We start from the raw sequence: 12,985 nt of genomic DNA on the forward strand, positions 1-12,985 counted from the left end.
CCAGCCTGGGCGACGGAGCAAGACTCTGTCTCAAAAAAAGAAAAGACAAAAAGAGGGAAATGAACAGAGGCAAGCATAAATGCTAGGAGAGCACAGAAGAAAAGTACAAATCAGGGAGGGGCAAAGGAAGGGACAAAGAAGGACTAGAGGGGTTGGCCAACCATGGAGAGGAGGGAAATGCAGTTCTAAGCAGCAGGAGCAGCATGTGTGAAGTCTGGCAATAAGGTAGGCTATACCCACAGGCAGTTGAGCATGCTGGCTGAGAGAATGCAAGAGGGGATCAATAAGCCTGCAGAGCTAAGAGACCAGTTTATAAAAGGCCTGTGTGTGAATCAGTAGAGTTCGGAGTTTTCTCTGAATTTCAAGGACGGGAAAGGAAGGTAGCATTAAAGGCTATTAACCAATAAGACACCAGGATTCAATTTACGTTTTAGATCATTCTGGAAGTGCTATGTAGAGTGAGTTAGATGAGAGCAAGACTAGCAGCAGACTTCCCAGCAGAGCTGGGAAAGTGCTACAGTAATCCTGGTGAGAAATGGTAAGGAATTAAGGTAATGGTGAGGGAACTGTGATAAGAATGGTAAGGGAATGAAGATAGTGGTGGTGATAAGAACTACCTGTGCATTTGAATGTCATTCAGGAAAGGAGACTTAAAGGGTAGAGATGTTTGGATTCGGGGATTATCTGCCTGTGTAGTGAAGCGGTGAACTCGGTAAGATGGAAAATGTGAAAAGGCAGTGAAAGTAGATGGCCTCACATGTGGAGAGAGACCTAGGAACACCAGCATCTTAACCCTTGTTTTGAATGGAAGGTTTATGAATGGACAGTTTAGAGCATGGCGGCGGGGAGGGCGGAAAGGAAACTGCAAAGGAAATTAACAAAGGTAGACAAGGGTATCAAGAGCAGACAGAGTTTCAATAGCAAAGATGTTTTTAATCATACTGCAAAGAAGTCAAATATGATAAGGAATTAAAAGTATTTATCAGATATACCTACAAAGCTGTCCTTGACTTTTTCCAGAACAATTTCAAGGAAGCTGTAGTGTAGCGGTCAGATGGCAGTGGGCTGAGGGTTAGATGGGAGGTAAGTGAGTGGATTTGGTAACTGCATGGCATTGCCAAGAACTTGGCTGTGAAGGGAAAGTCATTAAGGTTTTTTGTTTGCTTGCTTGCTTTGTTTTAACAAATTTTAATGCATACAGAGTAAGCCAATAAAGAGAAAGAGATGTAGTAAGATGACCTCCCTGAGGAGCAGGTGAAACACAGGTGCAGGCCTAGCCTGAAAGAGGAGGTGGCACCTCTCTTCCAATGCAGTGGGAAGGAGGCCATGATGGGTGTTGGTGATGGCTGGGATGCAGGGATGGAGAAGCTTGAGGGAGTTCCATCATGCATACTTGCTTCTCTTCTCTTTTCTTTTCTTTTTTTTTTTGAGACGGAGTCTCACTTCGTTGCCCAGGCTGGAGTGCAGTGGTGTGATCTCGGCTCATGGCAACCTCCGCCTCCTGAGTTCAAACGATTCTCCTGCCTCAGCCTCCTGAGTAGCTGGGGTTACAGGTGCCTGCCACCACACCTGGCTAATTTTTCTTGTATTTTTAGTAGAGATGGGGTTTCATCATGTTGGTCAGGCTGGTCTCAAACTCCTTACCTCGTGATCCACCCACCACAGCCTCCTAAAGTGCTGGGATTGCAGGTGTGAGCCACCGCACCCGGCCACTTGCCTCTGTTTTCTCCCAAATAGAACTTATCTACTCTGTAAAGAAGGGGTGATATGGAGGCCTGAGAAGGATGAGAAATTTGGTTTTTGTTGTTCTAGTTTTTTGTTTGTGTTTTTTTTTTAATTGCATTTTAGGTCTTGGGGTTGTTCTTGTTTTGAGAAAGGGTCTCAGTTTGTCGTCCAGGCTGGACTACCTCAACCTCCCCAGTAGCTGGGACTACAGGTGCACATCACCATGCCTGGCTAATTTTTGTATATGTAGAGATGGGGTTTCACCACATTTCCCAGGCTAGTCTCAAATTCCTTGACTCAAGCAATCCGCCCACCTCGGCCTCCCAAAGTGCTGGGATTACAGGCATGAGCTTCCACTCCTGGCCATAGAGAGTTTGAAAATAGCCATTTTGAGGAATAAATGAGAGAGAACAGACTGGGCACACGTACATTTTCTGACCAATATTGAGATCTCAGGGAAGAGCCCGTGATTGTGTAGTGGTAGAAACTTGGGTGGATGTGCGATTCCTCCACTGGAACCCAGAAGCTGAAGCATAGGAAAGGCCATTGGCCCTGCCCATCAGGTTTTTAAATATGTCTTTCTTCTAGGGATTCTTTGAACTCATACCACAGGATCTCATCAAAATTTTTGATGAAAATGAACTAGAGGTAAGATATAACATTCCTAACATTTTATGTTAAAACAGAAATTTTGAAGCGATTATTTTCCTTGTTTATGATTTGACATTCCTTACGTAGCTTCTTATGTGTGGACTGGGAGATGTGGATGTGAATGACTGGAGAGAACATACCAAGTATAAAAATGGCTACAGCGCAAATCATCAGGTTATACAATGGTTTTGGAAGGTAATTGGAAACTTCTATTTTTGTAAATTACTTTTTGATAGATTTAATTATATCTAAGTCAACTCTTGATTCACTGTACTGGTGGATTACATATAACTGATACAGAAAAAATATATAGACCAGCAAAAATTATCTTTCATTTTGTACTGTATACATGCACCTGCTGGGACTGTAACTATTACTACATATGTAAAATGTTCAGAAGGTAGTAAGTAGAACGACAGGCAGAGACAATTGCTTAGTTTCTTGCTAAAGTAGGGACTCTGAAAGAACTTATAATAACCTGCAGGGTATTTCTAGGGACTCTTGGATATCTCTTTTAAAATATCTGATAGAGAAATATGTATGCCATTCAATAATATTAATATAATGTGGGTTTTTTTTTTTTTTTTTGAGACAGTCTCGCTCTGTCTCCCACGCTAGAGTGCAGTGGCACAGTCTCAGCTCACTGCCGCCTCTATTTCCCAGGTGCAAGCAATTCTTCTGCCTCAGCTTCCTGAGTAGCTGGAATTGCAGGCCTACACCATCACGCCTGGCTAATTTTTGTATTTTTAGTAGAGATGGGGTTTCACCATGTTGGCCAGGCTGGCATCAAACTCCTGGCCTCAAGTGATGTCCCCGCCTCAGCCTCCCAAAATGCTGGGATTGATTATAGGCATGAGACACTGCGCCTAGCATATAATGTTTAAAAGCCTTGAGTCACATCTGAAAATAAATTTTTTTAGTTCACTAAGGTTATAATCTCATTCTAAAAGGTTGCCACATAGCCTTAGAAATAAAGTTTTCAAGAACTTTGTAAGCCACCCATAAACAAAAATTTAACTAAAAGAAATATGCAAATCTAGTAAGGGATTATTAATATTCTAACTAAATTCTGCTTGCTTGTGTTTTAGGATTATTTGTTTACCCTTTTTTCAGTGCTGTTCCCTAAATTATGTTTTTATCTTATTCAGGCTGTTTTAATGATGGATTCAGAAAAAAGAATAAGATTGCTTCAGTTTGTCACTGGCACATCTCGGGTGCCCATGAATGGATTTGCTGAACTATATGGTAAGGATTTTCCATAGATCATTAAAAAAGGGAGCGATGCCTGTTGTCTTTTTCATGGCTGATGAATCCTCAAGCTTTTATCATTTACTAACATTTAGCTTAATTTTAAAAAGAATTAAGCTTTTAAAAGTGATATCATTAGAGACAGTGGAGTAGGCTAAAATATATTTACACCTTCTAGTCAGATCATAAAGGAGAAAACTGGAATCATCAGATGACTTGCGTCACTTTCTGTTCTTTAACTTCAAATTCTATGCCCAGTATGCTTCAGTTACAGAAAAAGCATTGCCTTGGCTGGGAGGCGTGGCTCATGCCTGTAATCCCAGCACTTTGGGAGGCCAAGGCAGGCAGATCACTTGAGGCCAGGAGTTTAAGAACAGCCTGGCCAACACAGTGAAACCCGATCTCTACCAAAAAAATACAAATATTAGCTGGGCTTGGTGGTATACATCTGTAGTCTCAGCTACTCAGGAAGCTAAAGCAGGATAATTGCTTGAACCCAGGAAGGCGCAGGTTGCAGTGAGCCAAGGTCGCACCACTGCACTCCAGCCTAGGCAACAGAGTGAGACTTTGTCTCAAAAAAAAAAAAAAAAAAAAAGCATGACCTCTAATGTGGTAGTTCAGGATAGCATTTGAAGTTCCACAGAATGTTAATAAGTGTATTTAAAAAAAGAAACAAAGAGTCATAGTAGAATAACTTTGAGGAAATGCTATACTAAACAAAGTTAAATGGATTTCTTCAGGACTTATGATAAGCTTTACTGTCGGAAAAAAACAAAAGCATTGTTTTCCAAACTTAATCATGAAATCTTTTTTTTTTTTTTTCCTTTCAAGATAGGGGTGGAGAATCTCATTAGGCTACAGTTTTTCACTTATTGGGGGAAGCAGCAGGACTGGGCATAAGACTGCACATATCTCTTGATTTTCAGAATAATTAATGTAGTTTTCTATAAAGTAAGCTTCTATGTATTTTGTCAAATTGTTTTCCAGTTGATGTATAAAACTGTAGGTGTATTTTGTTTAAAAGTGCCATTTCTGGTGTAGATCACGGCAACTTTTTTCACACTGATTCATACTCTGTTTATATTGGAATGATACTTACTTGTTTTTAAGGACACCAAGAATCGAAGAATAAATCTTTAGAAAAGATGTAGCTAAAATGAGAGCCCTATTCAGAATAACGAGTAAGATTAGGATTGTCCTGGGGACGAGAGGTCGGGGACCGTTGCCTAGGAATTTGCTAAGCTGAATTTTTTTATGTAAATAGAAGCTGGCCATCTGATGGGATTGCTAAATCCTGCCTTCTCCATGTCAAATCTGGTCAGCTTGCTAAACTTCATTAATGTGTGTTTGCAGAACCAGTCAAGCAGCTGCTCCTTGTCTACCTAGAGTAACCACGCAAAGTGGTTAGCTTTGCCACTAACCAATTCGTCATTCCTTGCCTAGTTGGGCTTCGTAGCCTCTTTCTTTTTCATGGTTTCACCTGACTCCCCTTCCTTTATTTTCTCTACCTTAACCAGTTAGTAGAGAATGAAGGCAGGGCAAACAAATGCTCCTTTCCATCTCTGGCCTCTTCCTTCTTTTATGTAACCCAGGCCTATAACCATCCACTGATTTCATGCGCTGTTTCAAATTTGGGGCAGATATCCCCCACATAGTGCCAGAGTTGTTTGTGTTAAAATGTAAAGTCAAATTCTTATATATTTATAGAAAGAAGTAGAAGTTATTTCAAACTGTTAAAATTACAATGCAATATTAGATAGCCAATAAAAAGTATTTTAAGTCGGCTAGGCGTGATGGCTCACTCCTGTAATCCCAACATTTTTTTTCTTTTTGAAATGGGTCTCACTCTGTCACCCAGGGTGGAGTGCAGTTGCACAATCTCAACTCACTGCAACCTCTGCCTCCTAGGTTCAAGTGGTTCTCCTGCCTCAGCCTCCCAAGTAGCTGGGATTACAGGCACCTGCCACTATACCCAGCTAATTTTTTGTAATTTTAGTAGAGACAAGATTTCACCATGTTGGACGGGCTGGTCTCGAACTCCTGACCTCATGATTTGCCTGCCTCGGCCTTCCAAAGTGCTGGAATTACAGGCATGAGCCACTGCGCCCGGCCCTTGACATATTTTTATACAGGCATGCAATGAGTAAAAATCTCATCAGGGTAGATGGGGTATCCATCCCCTCAAGCATTTATCCTTTGTTACAAACAACCCAATTATGCTCTTTTAGTTATTATTAAATGCACAATTAAATTATTTTCTACTGTAGTCACCCTGTTGTGCTAGCAAATAGTAGGTCTTATTCATTCTTTTTAACTATTTTTTGTACCAATTAGTCATCCCCACTTTCTTCACTCCCCCACACGCTATAACCTTCCCAGTCTCTGGTTTCCATCTTTCTACTCTCTGGGATTTTGTTTTGTTTTGGTTTGGTTTTGAGACAGAGTCTCACTCTATTGCCCAGGCTTGAGTGCAGTGGTGCAATCTCAGCTCTCTGCATCCTCCACAACCCGGGTTCAAGCGATTCTCATGCTTCAGCCTCCCAAGTAGCTGGGGCCACAGGCATGTACTACCGCACCTGGCTAATTTTTGTATTTTTGGTAGAACAAGGTTTCGCCGCTATGGCTAGGCTGGTCTCGAACTCCTGGTGTCAAGTGATCCGCCTGCCTCAGCCTCCCAAAGTGCTGGGATTATGGTTTGTTTGTTTGTTTGTTTAATTAGCAGGGCTAACTCATAGGTAGTATGCCCAGAGTCGGCCAGATTATTTGTATAATTCAAAAAAATTAAAGCTATTTTCAGTGGTACTCAAAAAAGAAAGAAAATGCTTATTTACTCTTCGTACCTATGAGGGAAATTGTATATGGAAATGTAGTGTGTATAGAGCTAGGATACAGCAAAAGCATTGTCAGACATGCCACTCCACGTGTGATATGAAAAATGAACTGATAGACAAGGAATCCTAATTTCATGGCTGAACAATGAAGCCATCCAGCACAGGAGATCATCTCTTGAGTTTAAAGAAACCACATTAGAAGGCTGGGTATGGTGGCTCATGCCCGTAATCCCAACACTTGGGAGGCTGAATTGAGAGAATCACTTGAGGCCAGGAGTTCAAGACCAGTCTGGGCAACATAGTGAGACGCCCCCATCTCTATAAAATCTATTTTTTATCATTTAGCCAGGCATGGTGGTGCACCCCTGTAATCCTGGCTACTCCGGAGGCTAAAGCAAGAGGATCACTTGAGCCCAGGAGCTTGAGGCTACAGTGAACTTGAATCATGCCACTGCATTCCAGCTTGGGTGACAGAGGGATACCCCATCTCTAAAATACAAATAAACCAGATTAGCTCCTTGTATGTGTAGGTTCTACACTAGAAAAATTCTGATATGCCTGGAGATTCCTGTATAGAGTAAATGAAATCAAATAAATTTTTCCTTATAGGTTCAAACGGACCACAGTTGTTTACAGTTGAACAGTGGGGTACTCCTGAAAAGCTGCCAAGAGCACATACCTGGTAAGCAGTTGTTTGGACCTTGATAGAACAAAGCCTCAGAGAGTGAGGGTCCTCTGATTGTTCGTCTAGCTACAGCAGACGAAAGAGTCTCCTCTATTATTGGTGGCAGTTATAGATTATGGATAAGGAGGAGGCGGTAACACTAACCCAACGAATAAGTGTTTTGTTACCAAGTTGGCCGGGCCTTGAAATCCAGGTAGCTGAAGACCAGAGAGGCCCATTTAAACTGAGTGATGAGTGATGGGCTGTCCTGGGGGTCTAGAACATTCCATTTTGGAGGTTGAATGGTAGAGGAACTCAGCCATTTGGAAGACATAGTAAAGGCAGGACTCCACAAGGAGTCGTGTGGAGCATCCACACCCAGAACCCAGTCCTACATCTTACTTCTAAGCCCTGATGAAAAGACATAGTTTGGTGTCGTTGGAACGTACTCTTCATGAATAGCAGTATTGCTGTTTGCTGTGGTGGTACTTGCTTTGTCAGTGTCTTTCATAACCAGCTCCTCTCTGTTCTTTCAGCTTTAATCGCCTGGACTTGCCACCTTATGAATCATTTGAAGAATTATCGGATAAACTTCAGATGGCAATTGAAAACACTCAGGGTTTTGATGGAGTTGATTAGATTACAAATAACAGTCTATGGTGTTTTTACTGCCATAGTTTTATAAGCCAAATCATGACTTAAAGTTTTCCAGGGAACTACTAAAACCTGGCCACTGATTCTTCCCAGATCCTGAAGAAAATCGTATAAAAAGTATTTGAAGAAATAGTATGACAACTTTAATCACTTTTAAATAATGTGTCACATTTACACAGTTTCATTCTGTCTTTAGAGTTCACACAATAGGATATCAGTCCCATATGACTTAAATAGTGAATTTTGTCTGTAACATTTACCTCTTGTATAGTATCTGCCAGGCAGTTTTTTCTTAAACTACTGAGATTATAACTGTGAAATATTTGTGATAAGTGTGATCTGTGAAAATGTTGATGCATTTTGAGATGGAAAACTGAAATTTGGGAAAAAAAATTCTATTGCATAAACTACAATATATTTAGTGCTACTTGCAGCTGTTTATTATTTTGTAGACCTGCCTTATGCACCTTACTGCCTAGATTTTTGGAAAAACCTTGGAGAGTGTGTTATCTATTTTTCTAGTCAACTAACTCGCAGAAAAACAGTTTACTTCTTCACTTTCAAAGTATTTGGCTTTTTGTTAATATGCAGTTTTTACTAAACAGGTGATTCATAAGACATGTGAAGCAAGTCGTTTTTGCAATGGGCAAAAAGTATTAAGGCCTTTCTCTTGCCTGCATATCCTTATGATCATTGGTATAGTCAGCATTTTTTCATATTTTAGTGTAGTTAGAAGAATTCCTTCTTCAAACATTAAAGAGCCACAAAGCAGTATTTCTAAATATGCCTTGAAGAACTAAATGAAGTGTATAGCACTTGCCTTTACTAGTCATTCTTTACACTTGTACAATTATGTAGTAAATGTATGTTTACAGGGTTTATTATGTTTACAGATTAAGCTAATTTCTGTAGTTGCATTTTTATATTTTTAGTATCACTCTAGTTAAAAAAAAACCAAATGATTTGTTTAAAATAACCAAAGAGTTGATATAATGCATAATTTGTATTAAATTTATTACTATATTTCTTATGCTTTTTGAAAATACTGTTTACTATGAAGACAATGTTTTATTACACATCCAAAACTCTGTAGGCAAAATGCTATAGGTTGAATCCTTCCTTAACCAAACTGAAATACATAAAGACCATGTACAGGTATTCATCAAACGTTTATTGAATGCTATGTGCATAGCACTGTGCTATGCCCTGGGGTAAGATTTGTCAGCTTCAGAGATACCTGGCTGAGTCCTGATCCTCAAGAACTTACGGATGTGTCAGTGAATCTGTAAAACAATCAAAAGTAAGGCTAAGCAGAAGAAGGTAAAAGGGAAAGTGTTCTAGATTCCAGCGCACCTGCAAAGATAAGTGTGCCGAGACTGTATTTATATTTCACACTTATATTGTTTCATCCTTATATTGGCATGATTATATAGAAAATGGGTCTTAAAAAGATGAAGCCTATTTCTCAGTATTGTATCTCAGTGATTTAGGAATAATTGTAAATATATGTTATGAATCTTCTTAAATATATATATGTTTTATATATATAATATACATATTTTATATATATTATATATATACACCCTGTGAGAACTGTAAAAATTACTTCCGTTTCTTGGTTTAAGATTGTTGGGGTATAACATCACGAGCACTCATTAGCATCTGTTAGAAATCTGAAATGTGACAGTAGCAAAACCACTTTCGACTTTCCAAACACCACATCGTCAGCATGGTTTAGAGGAAGCAATTCACAGATTAATGCACCGTGCGTTTTGTCTTCACCACTGTCAACCAGAGGTCAGGCATGAGCACCAGGTATAATCCTGGTTTGATCTCTCACCAGCTATGCGAACTGAAGCAGCTTACTTAACCTCTCTGGACTCGTGTTTCTTCATCTGTCAAATGAGAATCATCATGCCCAGCCTCATTGTCATGCCAGACTGTCATAAGTTCTAGAAAGATGAGAAAGCAAAAAGTACGTTTTAAAGTGTTACACAATCAGAAGGTGCTTTGTGCTGACCATCAGATTGTGTTAAGTCAGATGTGCAAACTGACCAGGCTCCCAAAGAATCATGTAAAAGTAAAGTGACTTCTAAGAGACAAGGAAGTAGGAACATAGCTGATAATAAATACATAAATATACATGGAAACACATGTGTCCATATATGGATCTTACCATCATAATTCATTTTCTTCATATCAGCAAAGTAATAGTATTGTGGGCCAATGCATTTTGGAAATGTCCTCATTATGTAGAATGGAATGTGAAAATTATTTTTGTTAAAACAGGATATTGCCACAATTGTTTAAATATCACTTTTGTGAAATATCAGAGCATAGGAAGATACAAAGCTTTCTTTTTATCTGGCTGATGCTCATTTGGATGATTAAGTGACTCACAGAAGATGGTGTTAATGAGATGAGAGTCACTCCCACCCTTCCCCAGCTGCAGACCTTCATCCCCTTCGTCTCCCACTGGGGACTCATGGTCTGGAAGGAATCTGTATCAAGCAACACAGCCCCTTATCCCACATAGAAAAGTGTCTCAAATGCATTCTACTGCTGGACAGTCAGTAGGATCATTTTCATAAAGCAAGGACATTGTATGTTCCTAGAAATTATAAGCATATAACTTTAGCCTACAATCTGTAATTTAAAATTTTTAACATAAGATTGTATTACAGATGCATTTCATCAGAACTCAAATTTAAATGGTATTTGTTTTAGTTTTTTATTTGTAACGCTGAAGTTATTCCATATAAGTATCAAGTTAAACACAATTCATTTTAATTAGAAACTATTTGACTTTTTAAAATCTTCTGATATGGTAAATATATATATCAAGATTGATGTATCAAAATTTATTGCACACTTTAAAGTATAAAGTCATTTTTTTAAATCTTGAGTCCACAAATAAAGTTCTATTCTGATTTTAAAAAATAAAAAAAAAACAATGTGGTTCATTTTTAAATAGAAATGTTTCCAAGTCAGTACGCTGGGCAATGTCTTCTGGTCTAGTTCTTTACCGCAACGCATTAAATTCTCAAGACGATCCTAAACTTATTACCTGATGAACTAACATGATTATAAACTCTCAACTACAGATCATCAATTTCCACTGTACAAAAAGGTCATATTCCAAAAGTCTGGCCATTAGTGAAATATCCAGAAGATAAAAATAATAGTTATAAATGAACTAGATTTCGGGCATCTTGCTGCTCATCAAAGAATCAAAGAAGCCAGTCTTATAGCCAACCACTATTTATAACATCATTTATATGCGAAAAAGAGTTACCAACTGTTAATTCAGAACAAAGTGTCTTTTCCTCTTTCCTCTCAGGCATGAGAAGTAGTTTCCCAGTTAGAAGGGAATCCACGCCCACCCACTCAAGCCAGCCTAGGAAGGTGCTGTTCCAGCCCCTTCTTTCTGCCACAGTCCGGACCACAGCTTTTAATACTGAGGGCTCAGGCGACAGCCCTCTCCTTCCACCCTTCCTGTTCTAGCCAGCTTGGGCAGCAGCTAACCCACACCATGCCTCACCTGTACAAGAAGTCCTCGCTTTGTTGTTCATCACAGCAGACATTTATTTTATAAATGATATTAAACTAAGGCATTAGAATGTCAGGACCTCACTATGAAGAAAGAGCCTCAGGATATTTTTGTGTATTTTCTCTGAAAGTTAAAACCTATTACTACACTAGCCTCCTGTTTGTGTTCCACTCATCTCCATCACCACCAATGTTTCCTTTTTAGGACACAGATTTGATCAGGTGACTCAACTGCCAAAAAAAAAGCCTAAGAGCGCCCCAGAGCCAAAAGCCCGAAGCACAAACCCATTAGCATGGAGGTTTGCATGAAATGCAGTCCATCCTCAGCCTAATGTCTCAGTTCCACTTTCCATCATACCTCACTCAGGTGCCCTTGGTTCCCCTCCAAATCAGAGTCCTTCCAGCCCCTAATTACTGCAGACTCTTCGGTGCCGCCTGAATGCTTTCAGTTAGTGCGGATGACATTGCATTACAATTCTTTGTTTACGTAATTCTGTCCTACAAACCTGGGCAGTTTGAAGACAAAGACAATTTTGTATACATCTTTTTCATATGTTCATTTCCCAATGCAAATATTTGATGAATTTGAGCTTTGAAACACTGTTTGCGTGTAGACTCCATTTGGGAGCACATATCATGTGCTTGGAATGGCAATAATGTGCAGGAGCTCTGTATTTAGGTAGACACTGCGGACTACGTAAATATTCAAGCAGAGGTAGAGCTTGATTGAGATCCTGCTGAGTGCTGGATTGTGCAGTAAACACTTTATGTGGATCTCATTTAATCTTCATAAAAACTCGGTGAGGCAGGTTTTATAGGCTCAAGGACAAGTAATACACCTAAGGCCACACAGCTTGTAAACTCAGTGGATTTATGAACCACAACAAAAAGCTATGGAATCCAACAAATTACCAATATGTATCCGTTTTCTTGGGCTGCACAACAAATTGCCATAACTTAGCAGCTAAAAACAATACCTGTTTATTACCTCAGAGTTCTGTAGGTCACAAGTCCACATGGTCTTAGCTTAGGGTTCTCTGCCCAGGGTCTCACAAAGCCAAAACCAAGGTGTCTGGGCTCTTGCCTGCATTCAAGATCTTTTGAATTATTGACAGAATCCAATTCCTAGTAGCTGCAGGTCTGAAGCCCTTGTTTTCTCGCTGGATGGCAGCTGGGGGGCAATCTTAACTTCCGGATGTCACCCCCATTCCTCATGGATTGGCCCTCTCCCTCTTCAAGCCAACAATGCCTCTCATGCTTCAAATCTCTCATTTCCCATTCGGCTGCCCTCTTCTGCAACTAGACAAAGGAAATGCCCTGCATTTCAAGATTTATTTGAATAGTCCAGGCCCACCTGAATGGTCTTCCTTTTCAAAAACTGACTGTACCAGCTGAGAGCAGTGGTTCATGCCTATAATCCCAGCACTTTGGGAAGCTGAGGTGGGTGAATCACCTGAGGTCAGGAGTTCAAGACCAGCCTGGCCAACATGGCGAAACCCCATCTCTACTAAAAATACAAAAATTAGCTGGGCATGGTGATGCGTGCCTGTAATCCCAGCTACTTGGGAGGCCGAAGCAGAAAATCTCTTGAACCTGGGAGGTGGAGGTTGCAGTGAGCCAAGATCGTGCCACTGCACGGCAGCCTGGGCGACAAAAGCAAAAC

The 12,985-nt window shown here is 40.0% G+C and overlaps 1 protein-coding gene across 5 annotated transcripts in view; it reads left to right on the forward strand.

Moving 5' to 3' along the window:
• Positions 1 to 10,713, forward strand: part of NEDD4 (NEDD4 E3 ubiquitin protein ligase) — a 171,305-nt gene extending 160,592 nt beyond the window's left edge. For all 5 annotated transcript variants that reach the window (XM_032297375.1, XM_032297374.1, XM_032297373.1 and 2 more), the window contains 5 exons: positions 2,314 to 2,373; positions 2,464 to 2,571; positions 3,525 to 3,621; positions 7,065 to 7,137; positions 7,656 to 10,713. In XM_032297375.1, the coding sequence (XP_032153266.1) occupies positions 2,314 to 2,373; positions 2,464 to 2,571; positions 3,525 to 3,621; positions 7,065 to 7,137; positions 7,656 to 7,758 (441 nt within the window). In that variant the 3' untranslated portion in view covers positions 7,759 to 10,713. The remainder of the gene's footprint in view (positions 1 to 2,313; positions 2,374 to 2,463; positions 2,572 to 3,524; positions 3,622 to 7,064; positions 7,138 to 7,655) is intronic.
• Positions 10,714 to 12,985: the final 2,272 nt, after the last annotated feature.

The sequence above is a fragment of the Sapajus apella genome, unplaced genomic scaffold (assembly GCF_009761245.1).
Source record: "Sapajus apella isolate SASKATOON/1434 unplaced genomic scaffold, GSC_monkey_1.0 scaffold37, whole genome shotgun sequence".
Classification (NCBI taxonomy): domain Eukaryota; kingdom Metazoa; phylum Chordata; class Mammalia; order Primates; family Cebidae; genus Sapajus; species Sapajus apella.